General features: G+C 33.5%; 1 protein-coding gene across 8 annotated transcripts in view; it reads left to right on the top strand.

Annotated features, from left to right (window-relative positions):
• The window catches only part of LOC119638723 (neural cell adhesion molecule 2), a 279,884-nt gene that overhangs the window by 204,733 nt on the left and 52,343 nt on the right, over positions 1–22,808 (top strand). For all 8 annotated transcript variants that reach the window (XM_038035683.1, XM_038035676.1, XM_038035677.1 and 5 more), the window contains 2 exons: positions 7,376–7,492; positions 15,765–15,965. In XM_038035683.1, coding sequence (XP_037891611.1) covers positions 7,376–7,492; positions 15,765–15,965 — 318 coding nt within the window. The remainder of the gene's footprint in view (positions 1–7,375; positions 7,493–15,764; positions 15,966–22,808) is intronic.

The raw sequence follows: 22,808 nt of genomic DNA, 5'->3' as shown, positions 1-22,808 counted from the left end.
TGGATATTTAATATTTAAACTCATTATAAATAGGATAACATATCGGCCAAAAAAAAGACGGAGTGTAAACCACATTTTCGGGCAGGAAGAATGTTAAAGTATTTATATATTAAAGTTTAACTGTACAAAAAAAAAAAAAAAAAGAACTGTTATAAAAGTGTTAATTATCATTCTGGCTTAGCATTTGCGGTTGGTTGTATTTGCAGGCGAACTTTTAAAACGAAAAGGTCACACTCTACTTTCAATGCATATTTTTTTTTTTGCAAATTTTGAAATGCCTGCCAAAGACATATGGGTGGACGCACGCGTAGACACTTTCATCGTTGAATCTGTAGAACTTGAAACATGTTAGTCAAACATACAAAACTATTTTTTTTTATTAGTTGAGCGATTACCCGGGGGAAGTCCCCTGTTCGTGGCTTAGTGTGAAAGATATGGGAAAATAGAAAGAGATAGGGAAACGACCACTGCCTAGTGAATGTAAATGTTTTGCCTAGACTGACTGACCGAGCAATCAATACAACTACGACCAAAGTAAACTCTGCCGCATTGAGATTCGAACATCTCGAATAGAGATCTTGTAATCGTCATTCTCGTGCCGATCAAGAATATATAATTGATTTATGATAGTAACAGTAATAGTTAATGCATATGCATTCTCAACTCTTGAATAATGCATACAACAACAACAACTAAGAAGTTTGGTTACGCGTTACACGAGGCCAGTATATACGAAATTTCAAATTTTCGAAAATTCAATAAACTCTGCTTTTGTAAGTGAATTAACTAAATCTGTTCCGTTCTTAGCATTTTCCAATAAAAAGATACATGCAGTAAGGAAGGAGGAGAGACAGAAAATGGATTTTATTTAAAAAATTCACGAGCAAGCAGCGTGAATGGTATTTGGAACATAAGTGAATGTCTTAAAACTGATTTATTATACATTCGTGCACAAGTCTAATATATGTAAATGCGTAAATGTATGCAAGTAAAGTACCTCACAGAAAATAAGATCAAAAAGCGCTCAACTCTCGCAGACATATACAATTTTCCCGCTTTTCCTCTACTACTTACACTGCAAGCCAGCAAGCTAGACAGTTTTAGTTGAACGAGTTGTTAGATTATTTTAAAAATTACATAAAATAGATACATAGAGGGAGAGAGAGAAAGAGAGAGAGAGGGAGAGTGAGAAATGGAAAAATAAAACTAATAAAAAATTTAGAGAAATACATACAAAAAAAATTTATGTTTTAATGAAAAAGTTCAACTTTATTATATTCTGTTGCTGTCATGTTTAATGTTGAGCAGAAACAAAAAAAAACAAAAAAGAAAAAAAGAGAAAAAACAAAGAACTAATAACAAGTTTCCCCTATATTTGTAATTCAGTGGTTTCTTCTCCGCAAGGATATGACAGTTTAACTGACATTGATGAACATGCACATGGCGCGTGAATTTCACCAGAGAATTTTTATTTAAAATTCTATTATTAAATCAGACATCGTTTGGCGGATATTTACTCAGAACTAACCAAGGCAAAGTTTATATCGAAATTTTTGAAATAATAAAAACGTGAAATCGAAAAAAAAAAAGGCGAACAAGACAGAAACAGTAAATTTTCGTAATTAATTCTAAAGTTTTTTCTTTATTTTTTTTAATTTTTTTTTCATTCCCATTTTTTATTTGCAACTACTGTATGCCTAATATTTTCCTTTTTTTTTTTTTCTATTTTCTTGTTTTTAATTAATTCATTTTGCAATTTACATAACAATTGTATTTGTTTATGTAATTTATGTTTTTTGTTATTTTTTTCTCTCATTTTCAACGATAAGAAATAAAAAGAAAAAAATAAATAAATCCTTTCTATATATATATATATGTGTATATATTTAAAATATGTACATTTTTTATTTATGCTTCGATTGGCCTATAAAGCAAAACACAAGGGTGCCCATATACAGCACCTTGGACGTTTATTTGTTTAGACAAGTCATTGCAAGAGCTTTCATTTTATATATGGTTTACGGCTGCGACACGAGCGTACCATAGATTGTATTGCATTGCATTTCCGTTTCCGCTTGATTTTTTATTTTTTATATATTTTTCTTTTTTTTTTTCATTTTTTTTTTTTTTTGTAGCCAGGATCTGTTCTGGTCGATGTTATTGTTTTTCTGTTATTGCATTTCATGTACTAATCCGATTTGTTCCGTGAGTTGAGTATATTTCACTTTTTCGTTTGTGCACATGCACATGTGCTTACGCCTATAGGAATATGCATGCGTTCGTTCGTACTCAAGTGAAGAAATGATTGTGTACAGCAAACTGACTTATGCATATTAGCACATTAGCTATTGCGTTTTAAGCCTTTATACATGTTTTTAGATACGTATTTACGGGTAAGTTGACATTTATGGTGTTTTCGAAATCACTTAAGTTCTCGTGTATAATGTGCGGTTATTTATTATTCACTTCAATTAATTTGCGAACACGCTTAGAAAGCTTTTTTTTTCTGTTCATTTGACCTCCAGTTATAGGTATGTATTTAAATAAATAGCTACATTACCAATTATGAATTGATTTAATCATGTCTGTCCGTCCATTGGAATGTCTGTCTTTAATTTATGGTTGCGAAGCTTATAATCTTCCACGATAAACTGTTTATTTTTAGCAAATTTACAACTCCCTACGGATTTTTATCGTTCGCACCACGCGTCGTGTAAGGGTATATTGAGATTTGGACTTTGGATAGAGCCACCTTTTATTATACTGATCTAATCACTTTTTGTGTACATCTGAGCTTGTCCGTCCCTCTACGTGTCGTATTTTCTTGTCTTCGACCCACCAACGTATTTTTGACCAAGGACATACGGGTGGAACCACATCTTAACGCCCTATTTGAAAAGTCACTGTATGAATAGGATAGGATAGGGTAGGGTATTTAGCAGTAGACCTTGTCCCACTTTTAGTGTTCTTACTGTGTTCTGTTCATTTTTAATTCTAGCACCTACATAGAATTTTTAGCCTAAGCCAAGTGCAAAGGAATTTATATATTATTATGACCACAGGCACAAAATATTCTTGAGAATTCCATTTCATTGTCAAAATTTCCAGAAATTGTTCACAATAGATTCAATGTAAGCGCCTTATAGGCAAGTAAGAGATATTCGTTAGTGTTTGATTCACAATAAAACCAAATTCTATTTTCTGCTGAAGACGCACATATTTTAATTTGTTCTTCTTCTTAAAAATCCTTTGATTACAATTGGTAGATAATGGATGCATGTAGGTAGGTGAAGAGTTTTAAAATCAATTGAATTTCAAATTGACAGCACAGCATGCAATTATGTAGGATTTAGTTTTACAAGCACTAGCATAAATGTAAAACGAATTGAAAACTATGGAATGGAATGCTAGATGAAATGCTCATAAAATTTATCTATAAGTATCATCACAATTTATTAAGAATTTCAATATATATATATATATATCTTTAAGTTTAATATCTCCTCGAGGGGACTTGACTGACGAATTGTTAACGTAATGCAAGCAACAAACATGCACGAATTCGCATTTATGCTTGACATGTACAAAATGCTTGGGGTAGAATAACAGAAGGAGAGATGTTCTAAACACTTGCTACTGTCTTGTTCGGGGGCATAAATAAATAAATAAATAAATAAATAAATAAATAAATATCAAGTTTGTATTGTGTTCACCAATGGAATGAATGAATGAATGTGTACGAAAACTTTCCTCATAAATATCTGCTTATTAAGGCTTATGTAAATCTGCCGAGCGCAAAGCATTCTAATAATGAATGCATTCATATACGAAGTCGTTTCGTATAGTAAAGCCCATCAACATAAATCATTAAATTTAATTGCAAATATTGCCAAATATATGTGTATACATATATATGTCATCTACGTATGTATATAAGTATATTTTTATACACATATGCATATATATAAATGCATATGCATGCATACGTATATATTCATTCTAATATATATTGCTACGTAGATGGAGGCGTTTATTTAGTTGTGCAAAATATTAGTTTGGGGAAAAAGAAATCCATTAGTTTTATATGAACTTCAGGACTTTATTTAACATGCTTCGGATTGTCCGATTTGGGTCAAATATGCACCGTTTTGTTGTATGATTTGTTGCCATTTTAAAGGTAACTTCAAAATGCCTCTCTCAAAGAAGTCCTGGGCTCTATTTGCAAAAAACTCTAGTAGTCGATTTTCACAATCCTCCCTAGATTCCAATTTTTCATCATTAAAGAAATTTTGCAATGCAAGAAAAAGATGATAATCGCTTGGTGCCAAGTCCGGACTGTATGGCGGATGCATTGAAACTTCCCAACCAAGCTCCCGAAGTTTCTGGCCAGTCACTGTAGATGTTTGTGGCCTAGCGTTGTCCTGGTGGAACACGACACCTCTCCTGTTGGCCAATTCTGGCCGTTTCTGGTCAATCGCTATCTTCAAACGGTCCAGTTGTTGACAGTAGAGATCAGAATGTAGCGTTTGGCCATATGGAAGCAACTCATAATAAATTATCCCCTTCCAGTCCCACCAAACGCATATCAAAATCTTCCTGGCCGTTTGAGGTGCTTCACCGCTGTTTGACCACGATCGTTTTCGCACAGGGTTCTCGTATGTGATCCATTTCTCATCTCCAGTCACCATCCGTTTAAGAAATGGGTCTATCTCATTCCGTTTGGTCAAGGCTTCGCAGATGGAAATTCGATCCATCATGTTTTTTTCTGTTAATTGGTGTGGCACCCAAACATCGAGCTTCTTTTTGAATCCAGCTTTGTGTAAATGGTTTAAAACTGTTTTATGGTCGATTTATAGATCCTGGGCGATGTTACGACTGCTAACATGACGGTCAACTTCGATCACTTCTCCGATTTTATCGACATTTTCGACGACCGGCCTACCTGTGCGAGGTGCATCTTTAGCATCAAAAATTCCTGAACGGAATCTACGAAACCAAAATTGCACATAATTGACTGTTACAGTATCGAAACCATAAACACCATTCACAATTTTAGCCGCCTGGCTTGCATTTTCGCTTTTTTTTACTGCGAAATGTCACCTTTCCAACGAGCATAAATCTGAAATTGTTTGATCGATACTTTACGAGAAATCTATCAGTGCAGCCATCTACCGAAAAAATAATGGATTTCTTTTTCCCCAAACTAATATGTATATATACTGTGTTATATATACAACAGAGGAATGTGTTTAGCAACACTTACATACGCATGCATCATTTGAATATGTGCATGTGTTTATTTCAATTTGATATTGTGCTGGCTGTGGTTTTAATTTTCATTTGTTTTAACAAAACGATGTTAATGAAAATTTTATTCCAATGAATATATGAATGTTTTATGTAAAGGAGACAGTGTGTGCGTACAAGCAGATGTATTTGCTTGTTCGCACCAATGTGTCTGATTGTTTATAGCTATAGTGTTATGTATTTGTTATTATTATTATTATTATTATTATTATTATTATTATTATTATTATTATAGTTGTTAGTATTTAGGCTTGTTAATCATTGTTGGCATATTTTGGGTTTTGAGAACCTTCAGTAAATGTCACAAACGTCACAATTTCTTAAGTATCATGTACGACAAGATGTAAAGAATTCACTCATATTATTAAATATAGTATATACAGTACGTATATATATACGTATGTATATTATTGTATATATGTATGTATATTATATATATAAAATCTAGTTTCTAAAATTTCATTATGTATGTGTGTATTAAGTCGAACATAAGCGTATTTACATATACGTTATAATCTGATAGAGGTTGCAGGCAAGATTGATTGGACTATGTATTATTAGATTTACGAATGCGGTCGGCAAATTAAAATTCCCAAAATGTTGTCTAGTGCTGTCAGCCTAGGTTTCACTCCAAGCATTGTTTTTTGTTTCCCTTCTTAATGCGATTAATGGCATCAATAACTAAGCAAAACTAATTTTTGTCATTTGTGTAACTCTCGTAATTTATTTTTAAAGCGATTATTATGTTTATATGATTTAAAGTAAGTAAAAAAATATCATACCTTGCGTTAACACATTGAGCATGAAAATTAAACATTATGCTGTGGATCAGTAAAATAAAAATCAACGGGAGAATTGCAATCAACTCAACGAAGAATGTTTCCCGCTAAAAACTTAAGATGAAGGCTGACAATGCTCAACTATGTTTGATGCAAGCACACCTGACTACGTTTCACCGCTTCCCTAAAAAGGGACATAAGAAAGCAATAAAAATGTCATGTTTCCTCAGTAATCTATAAAAAGGATATAACAGGGAAAAGAATTGTATTCTGTTGCGAGCGAATCTTGTACGGTCATCATCGTTACCCTTTAAAAGATTGAAAAGAAGGAAAATATTGGATGGGTGTGATTGATGTTTTCGAAATTTATATCGTGCATGCGTTGTAGTTGATGAGCAACGAGCAAAAGACGCGGTAAACAAAGATGTTCTCATTTTTGGTTGCAGGCGTAGTTGTTGTGTTCGTTGACCAATTTGGGAAATTTTTAAATTCATTTTTGCGAGCGAGAGAATGTTTGCCAAAGGTACTACACAGTTGAGCAGACGGACAGATTGACACACGTGCATACTCAGAAACATTCCGAATTTGAAACTATCCAAGAATTTATATATTTTATGGGGTTTTTGAAGATAACGTCTGCGCTTCAATGCCAATCTGGGTGCAAGGCTTGCAATATTTTTGCCAAATTGAAAGTCGTCAGCTTTACTTTTGCGATCAAGAGAAAGTTTTCAACGGATACTACACAGACGGACGTACTTAGATCGATTCAGAAATTGATGCTGGTCAAGAATAAATATACACTACGGAGTCTCTAAAGCTTCCTACCTTCGGTGATGGGTATGAACCCGTGGAGAAGTTTAGAATGAATATGGTTTTGATCGATCCGATAATAATCCAATAACTTTGCCCATTGTGACGGCTACTTCAATTTTATGCCCAACTTTATATATAGTCTGCTTATTCAAAATCTATTTTGATGACTGGGAATGATAATGAAATCATAGAAAGGTACGTAATGGCGGGATCACAATTGATGTCGCATGAGTTTATCGTAAATACATTACGCATTATCCGCTTTAAGTGGCGTATACGAAGCGAGAATATAACATAAAAATCATAAATATTAAACGCGTACGAACTCATGATTTATATTTTTATACCAATTAATGTTTCATAAATTGATTGTTAATTAAAATTGTGTTAAAGCAAGCTAATGAACATGAATACGATTGGATTTTATTTAATTTTGGTTTTCATCTCTCTCTCTGTCTCTCTCTCTCTCGTTGCAGCCACTGTCTCTGCTAGTGTTTTAAATAAACACGAACCAATGTTCATCTCGCGGTCGGAAACTTTTAAATTTGTATCTGGTGATACTATAGTGTTACCATGCGAAGTAGCAAATACTGGTAAGTTTTGTATTAAATTATTTTATTCAATTTATATGTAAGAGTTAAATCAAAATACTATCATTTTAGCTTAGGATGAATGGAACATAAAAAGAAATGCAATTTTTTCATTTACTCGACTTTGTAAGTGAAATAAGGCATATATATATATATATATATATTTTGTACTTCCTATGCCACCCTATGCGACACAAGGGTATATTAAGTTTGTATGAATGTCCATAGCCCATAGAAAGACTTAAGATAATTCTATCTTTCATGATACCAATCAATTCAGAATCAAATTTTGCAGAGACCTAAGCTTGCCTATCATCTATCTGAAGGTATATTAGTTTTTCAGTATGTGTCGATGAATAGCATTTCATTGAAATCTAGCTATTATTCATAACTTTATTCGACATACTGACTTGAAGTCAATTGGACAACAAGATATTGTCAGCTTAATAGTCTCCATAAAGGAAATGCAAAATTCACAAAATTTTTCCAAACTTTCACAAAACTAACTACATTTAAATTTACATTATTTTTACTTATGTTCAATTTGTTTGCTGTCTGTAAAGTCTTTAACTACTTTCTTTAAATTGCCTCAAGTTTTAGCCAATTACTTTACTACTTAAAATAATAATGAAAGAAAAAAAAAATTTGCATAACTGAAGCATTGAAACTTTATTTGCCATTGCAAACATGTTCATATCTTTGTTCGCATATATGGTTCTCTTAATAATTTCACTTCAATTGTAACGTCGTTATTTTAATTCGCAGCAAAGCGGATATAAGTAAAAACTTTTCTCTTAATAAAATAATGAAAATTTTTCAAATAAACTGCTCAGATATATTTCGCTTATTTCATTCTGGAGTGAAGTGAAAATACAAAATATTTTAATATTAAATCAAACAAAGAAACCAAAAAAGACAATTAAAAGAAAACATTAGAACAAAAGATTTTATGAATAAAAAGTTAGGTAAATTTTTCATTTAAACTTCGCGTGTACTATAAAATGATCAAAGGATTATTATTTTTTTTTCTTTAGTTGGCAATTTCTGGAGCAGCTGGAGTTTTCATGTCAATATATTTAATTGCTGCAGTTTTTGATTTTTGCTATGTCTGTCAAACTCATCATTACGAAAACGAGATTTGTGAATCTATCGATATACAACACAGAAACAAATGAGGTATCGTGGGAAAAGTGAATCAAGTCTGAAAAAATCAGGTTAAAGTCGCTCAAAAGTGAAGATGATGTCGATAGTTTTCATCGATTTGGGCGGTTTTGTGTATTACGAATTTCGAGGCCAAGCTACTAGTAATGAATACTATTTAAGTCTTACGAAGGCGATAAAGACCATAGAATACGTACATGCAACACAAGTTTCAAGCATCAAGACTGAATATGCAATTCTCGAAAATATCGCCTCTGCATAGCATAAAGCACTTTGATATAATACACAACAATCAGCTGACACATATATCAGACTTGGATCTTGTTGATCAAAGGTTGCTTTTCCTTTGCAAAATTTTTTAACAATCGAAAATACAAATTCACTAAAGGATTGAAGGCGATCGGGCAGCATCTCGTTATAGAGTAATTTTTACTAGCTCTTATGTCGATGACAATTATTTGCTTTGCAAGCGGCACGGATATATTCGCCTTTAGGCCTATAAGAATTGAATGAAATCTGTTTAAAGGTGTTTTATTCAAATGTAAGAAGGTCCCGGCACACGTTGGTCCGAATTTACAAAATCCAGTTAAGTCAATTCTAAACCCAAGTTTATCGATATTGCTGTTTTCCTTTAGAAAAACCCCGGCTCAACCACGAAAAAGGTCAACAAAGATCTTGAAATTGAGGAAAAGCTCCTATTACTCAATCACATGCATCGATCTGTCGAGCTTTAAACGCTTTAGGTTTTCATTAGAGTCTGTCCCAGCAACAAAGATAATCAACAGGGGGCACCAGATTGCGGAGAAGGTTTTTTTATCCATTTGTCAGCATCTTTCGCTTTTGAGCACTAGTGGAGGTTAGCTAGGCTTGCTGCAATGCAGAAAGAGATAGCAAATAATGATTTTAAGTTGCAACCATACCCATAAAGAACACAATAAACATAATGATATCATTTCACATAAATCAATAAACTGCTTCGCCACAAGAAATGTTTGCTCTTCTTTTATGTATCGTAATAATAAATTTTGCTTAACATAATCGTAAAATATTAAATACAATAATTCGGGGAACAATAATAAAAGTTATGTAAATTTTCTAAAACATTAGTGCACTTAATACGAATATTTTTAAGTTGACGGTCTGGTTATTATACTGGCAGCTATATATCGCGCTATGTCTTCGTAAGACAAAACTTTTGCTATAAAACATAACCACCAAGCAAAAAGAAAAAAGCTAAGAAACGAAGCAAATAAATTTAAAAATAACAAAAAATAAATAAGCAAATGAACCCGAATACGAATGTGAATCCATGTCGCGTAAATGAGAGAGAGAGAGAGAAGAAAGCATTCAGGCATTTTTTTATATAAAAACGCAGAATCTCTTCATTCAAATAAGAATTTATATATGTTTGCATGTTCGTCGACAGTGACTGCTGTTGACTGCTGCGACGACGAACAGTAAACAAAGTTTTATTAGTTTTTTTTTTTTTTTTTTTTTTTTGCCCTACAATTTTCTGCATCGATTCTCCAGAAAACTTGACATAGACATCTTTTCAATCCGACTTAAGCTGGGATTTTCGAATGAATGAACGGACAAGGGATTATAATGCGCAATTCGTGAACGGAATATGCCGAGAGGGTGTACTAACTCCATCAATTTGCATATGTTATCCGAAACTAACCGAGCATTGAATTGCATGGTTCTTTCTGCCTTTGTTATCGAAGGCAAAATGCTAGAATTCGTTCTCATGTACCTTACGTTATTCTAATACGTACTCGTATGCATTGCGAGTTCTCGAAAAGACTAATACCCCTCTCTCTCTATCTATTTTCCGCATTATTTTTATTCAGTTTGTTCAGCTTCTTTTCAACTCCTTGTAAGTCTTCCATAATAAGTACATAGATAGATAGATAGATAGATAGATAGATAGATATGATGGGGAACTAAAGATTCGAACAAAATCGTTTCTTGTTTTCTCTCCATTTGTTTTGTAATGCCTTAGAGCATACGAGTATAAAGTGCTCGAACATTATGCAACTGCATATGGGAATTTTAGCAACAACAATAAGAGCGCGTATAATTTTATATTCTGTTTTTCATGAAGTTTATAAAGTTCTTAATAATCTGCTAATATTTTATTAATATTTTATTATTTTTGTTACTCGTGCGGCTTATGAAAAATTCATGAACATTAGCTGGCAATGCACACGCACTATGACAAGCATACACACATGTGGGAGTTGCGAACGAAATATGGCGATAAGTGCTAAACTTAATGGCAAATTGAACTTTAAACAAAACTTAATTCAAATGGAACTTTGCTCCTGCTCCTGCTCCTGCTGCTCCATATAGTAGTAGTAATCTTCATTATTGTAAAGATAGAGTAATTTTTAAGCTAATTTAAATTTTTAATCTGTATATTCAGGAGACCTTTGATTTCTTTTTTTTTTTTTTTTTTGTTTATAACCGTAGCATTTTTCGTCTCCTCTTATTAAAGAAACAAAAGGTCTGAAGTAAAAAATCTCACTGGCTTATTCATCGGTTATATGCTCATATAAGGAGTGGAGTTTGTTTTTCATACCCCACAACTCGAGGATAGGATTACACACAAACATTTTATCAAAGCCCCTATAAAGTGTATATATGGTATATATAAATTTTGAATCGAGCTACGTCCGTCCGTCCGTCCGTCTATATCGTGTGTCGAGAAATGACTGCAAACTTTTAATAGAAACATTGGAAATTTTTGCCCTCTAGTCGGTATTGAAAAAGGGGCCAGATTGTTTAAAGCATACGCAACGTGTTAACGCTGGTACACATGACTCGTCGTCAGCCAAATATAATTTTCTTACTCGTTAGCATTGTCAGATAACTCACACACCATAAACTTTCTGAATGGCATTGCAACACCAATAGTTTAGGAGAAATTTCCACCTGCAGCTGGTGCGTAAATGCAATTTGAATCCTCCACAAAATTGTAACTCTTCTCAAAATATATTGCATTTTAAAAATCTATGTTGTTTTTTTCTTTTTTGGTTTTTCTTTCTATTATTTCACTTGATATTTAATCGAAATTTTTCGATATTACAATACGTTAAACTGTTGTTCTTTGTTGTTTCTCCATTAAGCCGTAAGGAAGTTTCGCAATTTCCGCTTTAACGAGCAAATTTTAGGTGGCTTTAAAAATTCCTTTTAATAATATTGTGTGCTTACTGCTCGTTACCATACAATGAATTGTTTATGCATTTTCTCTAATCTTTTTATTGACTACGTTTTACCTTCTTTTCAAAGCGGAAATTGAAGCGTTTTAAATTCTTAACAAGGAGAAGAAGAAGAAAATGTACATTGGGAGAACCAAAGTCAAATATATATAACAAGACATACATGTGAACTTATTTAATGAATTGAACAAAACGCAGGCATTATTTTTGATGTTTTAAATAACTTAAATAATTTACGTTCTCATCTCACTGCTAAAGTGAGCAATTGCTTGTGCCGTGCCTTTTAAATAAAAGATTACAAGGTATTTCAGTTAAGTCTAATGCCTTAAGTATTAGCATTCTAGCTTAGTCTAAGCCTTAGTTTATGCATTTTTAAAGCGTGTTATATAATACCCTTTCTCCCCATACAGCAATTCCTAGATTTCCATGATACTTGATTTACTTTCTTCATACAGTTCATCAGTACCACACTTATTTATGAAAAAAAAAAAAAAAAAAATGTGGGAAAAGGGCACGTGCTATAAAGTTTCAAAAAAAGGTAACATCCCATGATACTAGACATAGGAGAGATAGTTACGCCGAAAAATTCTTCTAAATAAACGAAAAGTGAACTTGCAAGAGTCAGTTGATCTCCTGCAGTTATGAAAAGACAGTGCCGCGACTGTTTCGCATGAAGATTTGGGTAAGAGAAAGTTGTTTTCCAGATTGGCGGTTACTCACAACGAAGCAAAGATACCATGTCACAGATCGATGATTACAGTGACAAAATTGCCTCCATTCAAGATTGTACTCCCCAAGTTTAGTCTTCAACGACCATCATGTGTCTAAAAACTTTAAAGAAGATTTGCATTAAATGGTGAGATCATTGGGGAAACTGAAGCATATTTTGAGAGTTGCAAGAAATCTTTTCGTAAGGTAAAGAAAGGATCGAAATATTCAATAAATGTTGAAATCACTTCAACACTTTTAAACGAGATGAATAAGTTTGAACTATGCAAAAAATTATGTTACTTTTATTTATACTCGAAACTGGTGACCCTTATATTAGAGGCTTTCAGCAAGGGATGTCATTTCCTCACTTTTCACGGAGTCGAGATGACATCGTCCTGCTGAAAATAGTCTCGCTCTTAATTACAGGCCAAAAAAGTCGGGCAACGTCTTTCGACTCCGCTGGTTTAAAATAGATGTAAATTCACCCCATCATTAAAAATAGTTAAAAAGTCATGACCTTGTTCACCAATAATTGAATGCATTATGCGCGTGTTGGTCGCTTGAAGACGGCATTTATTGAGAAAAATTGTAACAATATGTATTAATCGAAATATTCTCCATCGCTTTCTACAATTTTTTCCCATATTTCTGACCACACGGCGATTCCGTGTCGAAAGAACAAAATTGGTTTGGCAGAAAGCCCATCCATCGGTCCATATTCGTTCTTCTTCAGCGTTTCCAAAGTGACATACCAGCCAAGCCATACTGCATCGATCTGAACAAGTCGTAATCCGAAAGCGCTGTGCATGGTAAGTAAGCCGGATTTGGCAGAGCTTTCCATTCGAGCGGCAACAATGTAACCTTGGCAACTCTTGCAACATGTGGTCGAGGATGACTCTGCCTATGTTAACCGCAATTGACGTCGCTAAAGACCTGCGGTAACAGTTTCACTCGGTTTTAGCAACTCCTAATACACTATACCTTACTGACCCCATGCATAGCAAAACTCAATGGCTATGAGTATTCCGCTCTGATGCCGATGTGAATGGGCTTCCAAGCTATGACTTTTTGAGATTGGGATTGTCGTTCATTTTTCCTCTTCTGAGACTTTTCCCTTCGCGTGTAAACATCCAAAAACAGTTGATTCATCAACTGCTAAGTTGCTTGAAAGTTATTGGAGAGTCTGAGGTGAGTTCTGCTTCAATAAGTCGCTCAATTCATTGTTATTGTCTTCGAACGTCTTTGGTCCTCCGGGCCGTTCCTTGTCATTGGCATCAAAATCACAACTTTTAAACTGTTGAAAGTAAAACCGCAGCAGCACCATCATAAGCTTCTTAACACTTGATGGGCTTCGGCAGCGGACTCCTTTAAATCGAACAGCAAAAGTAATGTATGTCCGAGTTGTTAGCGTTCCACGATTAGCATCGATCGATAATGCTAAACGGAAAACTATTATTTTATGTAGGGAAAGATCAAAAACATCGAATCTAATCGCTGTATACACTTACACTTCGCATTTCTTATTTTCAAAGCGCATCCAAGCATCTATTATAATTGACAACCCACTCGACGTTACTTTTCAAATGTCGTCGCAATGTCTGCTGTATGTTGACAGTTCCAAAATGATTGCAAATTTCAAATGACACGCCCTTTTAAAATATTCCATACCCAAACGAAGCCTACTTCTACAAGGTCTTCCATTTATCATATTTTTCTCGGTTTTCAATAAGTAAATAATTTCGCGCTAACTGCGTGAACCCAAGAAGGGTCTTGAGTGTTTACACGAAATTTGCAGAGTGGAACGTTTTTATCACGATCCACATCTTAGGAAAATTCTATGGTTTTCGTTAATCCTGAGCCTCGTTTTCCCAAATTTCAATACTTATGTTCACTTTAGCAAGGAAGTATCTATTTCGCAAAGTAAGTGCGAAGTGCTTGGCGTTACAAATCTAAAATGCACCTTTAAAAGCATAACAAACATTGAAATGTTAGTTATTGCTGGCATTGTCTAAAACAATTTATTGTTTCTCTTTTACATAGAAAACTCTCTGGCTCTGAGTCAGTTTCATCGCTTTATCTATCGCTCTACTACTAACTCTTTTGCCATATACAGGAGTTTGAAAAATTTTAAAGTGTAAAATATGAAAATTAATCGCAAGGGCGAAGTCATTTGCATAGAAGAGGATGGATGCTTATAAAGCCAGAGTATGCACGTATGCATATATGTGTGTACGGTAAGCATGCATTTAAGATGCATCACATACACATGTGTGTATCTCAATGCTAAGAACAATTTGATCATATTGTTGGTGTTCATGTTGATTAAATAAGCCGCATACAGGCGCAGTTGAGTGGGTGTTTGATTACGTTTTCATTTGCATATTACTTTGCATTGATTGAATCCCATTATGTTCATATCATTTTCTTTAGAATACCGCTTTTTTTCGCATCTTGTTATTCTTGTTCTTGTATGTTCTTCTTCTTCTTCTTCTTCCTGAATCTCATCGCCACATCGTATTTAGAAAAGGTATGATAGCGAACGGATGAAGTGTCATTTCTGCTCAAGCATTGCCTCTAAATACGTTAACAAACATATACGAAAAGTACTTGAATGCGTGAGTGTATGTGTATGGGTGTGTGTGATATGCAAATGAAATGAAATGAATTTTGTGGTTGCTTTAGCAAAAACGATGTTATATATGTGTGTTCTTGTTATATTGCGATGATATGTTTAATTAGATTTTCTGTTATTGATATCTCTACCATAATAAGTGTAATTGATATACATTTACGCAAATTTGTATTGCATAAGGCAGCGCGTCAATACCGTTAATATACATGCTATAACAGATCGTAAGGAAATTTCAAATACGTTCTTAACTTTGAATATGTTTTTAATGATGTTGTATTGTTGTGTGAGTGAGAATTGTGATGATGATTTTTAATTATGTGTAATATTATTTATTCATTACATATTCATTATGAGTTTAAATTTTTTTTCCTTTTTTTTTATTTTTTCTTAACTCAAAAAAAATCTGCATAAATATTTTTTTTTTTTTTGTTTTTTTTCATTTAGCCAATCAAGCAATCTGTGAAATTATAATTTATAATTATTTCTATCATGGTAACGCTTTAATTAAAACGAGTTACTAATTCGCATTCAAAATTTAATAACATTGCAGATCCGTACGTTGTTGCTTGGAAACGCGGCATCGCCATATTAACAGCTGGCTCTGTTAAGGTTACACCCGATCCACGTGTACGTTTAGTTAACGGTTTTAATCTACAAATACGTGATGCCGTACCACAGGATGCCGGCGATTATATTTGTCAAATAGCAACAATGGAACCACGTGAAATCACTCACACAGTCGAAATATTAGGTAAGTGAATCCGTAAAAATAATTCCATTCAGTGATTATGCAAGAATATGAGCAAATAATTATTCATACATCGTGTGAATGCGTTAGCTGCACTCGCAACTGGTTGGCTGATAAACGCATAATAATGAAAATGACAAAAGGTTTCAAAATTATCCAATTTCTAGTAGCTTTAGCAAAAGATTAAAACATTAATGATTTCTTCCATTCTTCTCTAATTAAATAATAACTGGGAGTGTTGTAAGTTGCTTTAGATATTTTTTAATTGATGCAAAAACGCAAAAAAGACAACTGTGAGTGAACTGATTTCTTTCCGCGAAAAATTTTCTCTACAAGAAATAGTTACGGAAGTAAGAAATTCAGGAAAAAATCGGTTTCCTTTGTTTATCAAATTTTTTTCACCTTTTCTTTTTCACTCAGATGATGGTCCTTGTGCGTGTATAAAATGAAAGAAGTGCAAAGAGAAAGATAAAGAGTGTCGCCATAGACAGACAGGTGATGGCATTGACTATGTCAAGCATAGTTAAGGTGTGGCCATCCGCATTGAGAAACAAATGTGGGTATAACGCCCTATTTTAAGTTCTTCTTCCTTAAGCTACCTACTTCAGAACGCTCATTATACTCCGTATTTGAGCAATTGTTCGCAGCTATGTTGTAAAATGTTTGTCGGATGATTAGATTTTCAATTATTAAGTGTTTGCATATACTTTAATCAGCGACATCTATTGGTGAAAATTGTAAAACAAGGCGAAATATCAATGTGTACAACGGCCAGATTCGATGGTTTTGACCATAGAGTTACTGAATTGTCCCGTACATAGAAACCCTAATCGTTGAACGCTCAAAACTGCATCTTCGATGTACATTACTTGGTTTATTTGATTTGAAGACATCTGCTCCCGAAGCCCATCAAAACATTTGTCGAAATTCGTTTCAGCAATTTAAAAATGATGATTTTGATCTCTATGATAAAGAACGACCTAGAGGACGAAACAAGTTTGAAGCCAAAAAATTTCACGATTTATTAGATCAGAACCCTTCTCAAACTCCCAAGCAGCTTCTTGAAAGCACTTAGTTGACGAATCAATTGTTTGTACACGTTTACATGCGATGGGAAAGATCTCAAAAGAGGAAAGATGGCCACCACACGAACGGACCGAAAATCCCAAAGTACAACCGTTGGTTCATTACTTTCCAGGCAAAAAAGGAAAAAGTTCTCTGCGGCGTATTGTGAGTGACGATGAAAAGTGGATCTACTATAACAATTCCAAGCTCAAGAATTTGTAGATTTGCCCAGGAGAGGTATTCACATTCACATCGACACCGAAGCGGAATATTTGTGGCCATAAAATACTGCTGAGCAGATGGTGGGATCGGCAAGTTGTATGGTATCTCAGCCTACTAAAACCGAATAAGACTGTTATTGCAGATGTCTACCGAGGTCAATTGAACAAGACCAGTCCTAGCGGTTAACTGATGCAAAGTCCTACAAACCTAGCATACTCAACAGATATAGCGCCTTCTGATTACCACTTGTTCAGATCAATTAAGCATGGCTTGGCTTTCAAGTGAACCAGCAGAACACATGCAGGCATATATCAACATCGTCCAGGCAAATTCAAAGAAATTGCGTTTAGCGTTGGCTACGCTTATAAAGGTACTACTACCGCGACTGACAAGGGAAGAAATCGTGAACGAATCTGTATCGTGAAACTAAATGACCGACAGTAAACAGCTACGAGTTTACACATGTTGTTAACATATTAATAATCGAAGTTTTTTTAATTTAATTTTAATGTTTTCCTTAAACGCCAAACGAACTAATTGTAGTGAAGTTCCGCGACATATCGCGTGAAATTCTAAGAAGATTAAGCCAAGTCCATCCATTCATCGGTCCATTGTGCGTTGTTGAAGACCTTCCTTGATGCGCTTATGGCGAATTAACAAAACGAAAGTTCATTAAACTATAAACTAAACCAAGACTTTCTGAAAATATTTTGAAATTTCGAGGAGACAGTAATCCCGAGAAGGTAACTGATGCCGCGGAATGTGTGAAAAGAAACGAAAATGCTTAGTGACGTGAAGGAGGCGAATATAACTTTCGCATTCAATAATGTTTTCGGACAAATTGCAAAAACTCTCAACTTTATCAGATTCCAATTCCGATATTCTGACTTGTTACTAATCATAAGAGATTGTGGCTGTCTTTGCTTGAAATCGTTTTTATGGCTTTATATATAATTTTGTATTTCGCAGCAGTACTCACAAAAAAACTTTCCAGTATAAAATTTTTGATAGAAACGTTTTTTTAATTTGAAGGGTTAGAGAACAAGTCAATTTCATCAGATTTTAAGTTAAGTTAAAAATGTTACAACCCCCTCAAACTGATCACTGATTCAGTGAAAACAAGTAATTATTACCTATAAACTAGCGATATGCAAAAGTGACCTAAAAAGTATAATACTGAAAAAAAACCGACATTTAAATTGATATATAAAAGGATATGCCTTCAACGATGGTTGTAATAAATTGCCATAATGCGTGTTCCTTTTTTTTTTTTTTTTTTTTTTGTTCCCTTTAATAAATAGTTAAACCTGGAGAATATATTTAAATAATTTTGAAGAAATCATTTAAAAATGACGTGAAAGGAAATTTTAAGTGAACGAACCGAGCTATACGTAGCTTAATGAAATAAATTCTTTTGAATTAGAATTTAAAAAAAAAAGAGAGCAAAAACGAATAATAATAGTAACAATCAAACTTCCTCTACAAAGCATAATTTTTCAACAATGAACAAAATAATTGTACGGTTGATGTTCGTTGATCCTCGACTGGAAAGTTCAACGTTACTTATCTAATCGGAACTGATGAACACAAATTTGCGTAATAATACCCCAAAAGTATTCAAGTTTACTGCAATAACTCTATTTAGGACGCACAAGCCTGCATGTAATGTATGCAAATTCAGAAATTATTTTTATGTTTTATCTTCTTCATACGAACATAAAGTTCTAAATCTAATGGGAATTGTTTGCCATTTTCTTTATTTTATGCTAAAGAAAGCAAAATGCAAAGAAATTTGTAAAGAAGAAATGCAAGCGAGAGAGGGTTGGTTACTTTGAGAAATCACAAATCCCCGCAGTGTCCAATTACAGCTTCACGAACAATAGACAAATTGCCGAGAACACAGTACAATAGTGCAAAGAATTTCATCAAAATAATTTTAATGCAGAATATTTTTGCCTCTGCATTGTCAAACATTATCATTATTATTTGCGACATATAAAGGAAAGGGTGTCCTAAAATCATGTCAACGTAATTTTATTGATATTGCAACGAAACATTTTTTCCATTCAAGATGCCCAAGTGTGAATATTATTATTACAACGAAATATTTATAATTTTCATCCACTATATACAGCTTGGGGAAAAAAGTAATAGGAATGGTGAAGTTTGTACGGACATATGCAACGCCCCCAAGGACTTGAGATGGGCCAATCTAAATTTAAAATTGATTTCCATCTGTCCCTCTTGTAATCTTGTGTTCAGTCTACAAGTCGCAAGTATATTCAGTTTGCGCGGATAGGTAGACCTACTTTTTATTAAGCCAATCGACTTGGACTCATTTTCCGAACCGATCTATACTTGTCTGTCCATCTGTCCCTATAACGCTTGTCCATGTAATTTTGCATTTAATACACATATCGCAATTTTTGATCAACTTAGGTACACTAAAGTGTTTTGGTCCAAGAACGAACGCTATTGAAAATCATTCAGACTGGACCACTTCCATGTATAATGCCTTGCTTCGAAAAGTCGTTAGGCGGATAATCGCGTTGGCCGAAGTGATGTAAGGTGTCTAATTGTGCGCCATGTCCCACTATAATGCTTGTTTTCCACATAATTGTCAGAAAGTATAGACAAAGTTATGATGAAACAATTACTACTGGCTGGGTTCGTTTGCCTTCTCTTGATACTTTGAATTTCCGTCGAATATGTATGACTTTATATTTACGTTATGTGTGTGTATTTGCATTCTCTCTGAAAATAGATTTTATATGATTTAGTTATGTTTTTCTTTTATTCGACATCTTAAGAAAACTGAAATAAAAATGAAATAAAAAGGCCAAGGTATTGCAAATGCACTTGACAATATAAAAGAAGTTAAGGTTTCTTCTGATTTTCCGAAACTAGATTGCCTTCGGCGCCGCTATCATCAAAATGTCGCATACAATGGGCGAAAATTAGTTATTTTAATGACGCATTTAACAGATTTCCCCATAAAAAGTATTGTTTTTTTTTTTGAAGCTTCCAGGTGTTGTAATAAGCTTCCGCGAGAATATTGAGGGAGTATTTAAACTTGCAGTTTTTGTTAATCATACTTTGAAGTTCTTTACAATTTTCTTACAAAAGAAAAATTAGTTGAAGAAAGCACTTACACTAACTTTTGTCTCTCACAAACTTTCTATAGCTCCGTCAATGACGAAATGCGTACGAACTACGGCAATCTGTGTATGTCAAAAACGCGCCGGAGGATTTTTTCATCATAAGCTATGTTAGAATAGTCTTTAAAGCGCGTACTCACTGGATGAAGGCATTTACTTAAGATGCTTTATTTTATTAATTTTTGAACAGAAAATTTAGTTGGGATCGAGCAAATGCTACAGCGTTTTCCAAGTAACGTATGCAATACGTAGAGTGCTAATATAATTAGATTTCACATGTGTTTAATTCTTATTAAAGATCCCATCAATGATATGAATAGACAAACACTTTTCAGTTTTCCTTTACCTTCAATGTGTTACATTTGTTTTCATTTTTTTTTTCTCTTTGGATTAGTTTAAAATAATAGGATCATGGATCCAGAGATCGATCAGCAATTAGCGAAATATTCAACATTACAAATTTATTCCTTAAAATTCCGGTTTGTACAGAAAATCGCCATTAAACTGGTGGTTAACAATACACACATACATACACATAGGTGATGTTATGTCCTCTCATATATTTGTTATTCTTATATTCCGCTTTACATGCCCTGCAGTAACTTCCTTAACAAAACATAGCATGAACGTAAGAAGTCCTACTAATGATATTATGTTACGCTTAATTAGACGGCTAAATATGCAGAAAGTCTGTCTTCTTAATAGGATATAAACTTTAAGTTTTTGTATGAGCTTGTGTTTTGAAAAGAAAAATTCGGCTTAAAGTGAATATAATTTTCGCTTTCCTTTTTTTTTTTTTTTTCTCCCATTTCCAATCATGTCTGTGTTTAAACAAAATCATCATTATGTGGCTGCCTTTTTTTCCACTAATATAGTTTTCATTAGTTTTACTGATATCATTATTCTGGCCTTTGTAATTGTTTTGCAGCGAGATACTTAATCTTTAAAGGACGAAGCGTAAATATAAAAGTTTTCTCTTGTCTGACATTGTTTTATACATAATCATTGATAATATCAACACTGTTGAAGTCATTATCAGTCCTTTATGAAAAACGATATTATCATCACGGCTCGTAAGCTCATGCTATACGTACTATAATCGTATTATAACAATGGACGAATTATACTTTGATTTAAACCGAACACTATGGCAGCTATCACTTCCAAGATTAATTTAAAAATAAATTCGAGATATTGCAACTGAATGGAGCAGAATGGAGAGATACCTTATGGGCTCGCAGCGCTTTAATTATTCATCAATCTCTCAAATTGTGTACACTCGGCTGCAAGTTTCTTCTTTTATTTCGATGGCATATTTCGCTCAAAAAATCCATTTCATACAAATCTTATAAAATACTTATAAATGCTGCTTAAGAACTTTCAAATCGATTTCTACCCTAGACTGCAAATTACTGAGGTATTTAGCTAAAATTTTCGATTTCCTTTAGCTTTAATTCCGTAGCTGTGTGTGTTTTTGACCCATCAACTGTTGTTGAACTTAAATGGAGTAGAAATTAAGCGAAAAGCTGTCCGTACCAAGTGCTTTATATTTTTCTTTCTCTCTCAATATTCACGGTTGCGAGAATACCAGAATACTCAGATATTAAAACAGACTTATTATAGAGTCTCCACGTAAATTAATTGGTTGTATGTATGTAGTAAGAATCACGACATCTTTGTTACTTACTTGAAAGCGTAACAAACTCGATAATTAGATTTATATGAACTCACGGTTAGAAGAGTGCATATAGGAAAATATGTGGGTATATGTTAAAGTGAATATGAGTACATGAACAGACAAAACTACTGATACGAGTGCAGACAAAGTAAGTGAATTACAAAGAAAAATATTTAACGGTTACATATATAGAGTGAGTAAAAAGTTTTTGAAATACATACCATTATGGAACACATATGGCACACATATGAATATATACCATATACTATAGATACTACTCATGTTGTTGCAAATCTTGTACTTACTATTGTATGCATATGTACTAATATTTACATACAAAAGTTTATAACGATTGGGGGGTTTGTTGATCTTTTATTGAGAGCGAAAAATGCCCATATAAAGTTTAATAATATTTCATTGTTGCTTTGTTGGTTGTTGAAAAGCTTAAAAGCTCTTACTTGTCTGCGCGCTACTTCACTGTCTTTCATTCACAACATTCTAGTTAAGAGCATACACGGATGCATTTATACACACACACACACACACACACACACACATACACACATCCATTTCAATATCTTGTATATATACTCACTTATGCAAACATTTCTTTTCATTTCATTTTTCAAACTTATTCACACGAAAGAAATGCGAAATTTTATGCTGCATGATTATTATGTATGCTCTTTTTTTTTTTTTTTTTTTTTTTTTTTTTTTTTTTTT

Source organism: Glossina fuscipes, unplaced genomic scaffold (genome assembly GCF_014805625.2).
Source record: "Glossina fuscipes isolate IAEA_lab_2018 unplaced genomic scaffold, Yale_Gfus_2 109, whole genome shotgun sequence".
NCBI classification, from domain to species: domain Eukaryota; kingdom Metazoa; phylum Arthropoda; class Insecta; order Diptera; family Glossinidae; genus Glossina; species Glossina fuscipes.
Note: the sequence above shows the minus strand (reverse complement) of the source record. Positions and strands in the feature narration are given on the sequence as shown.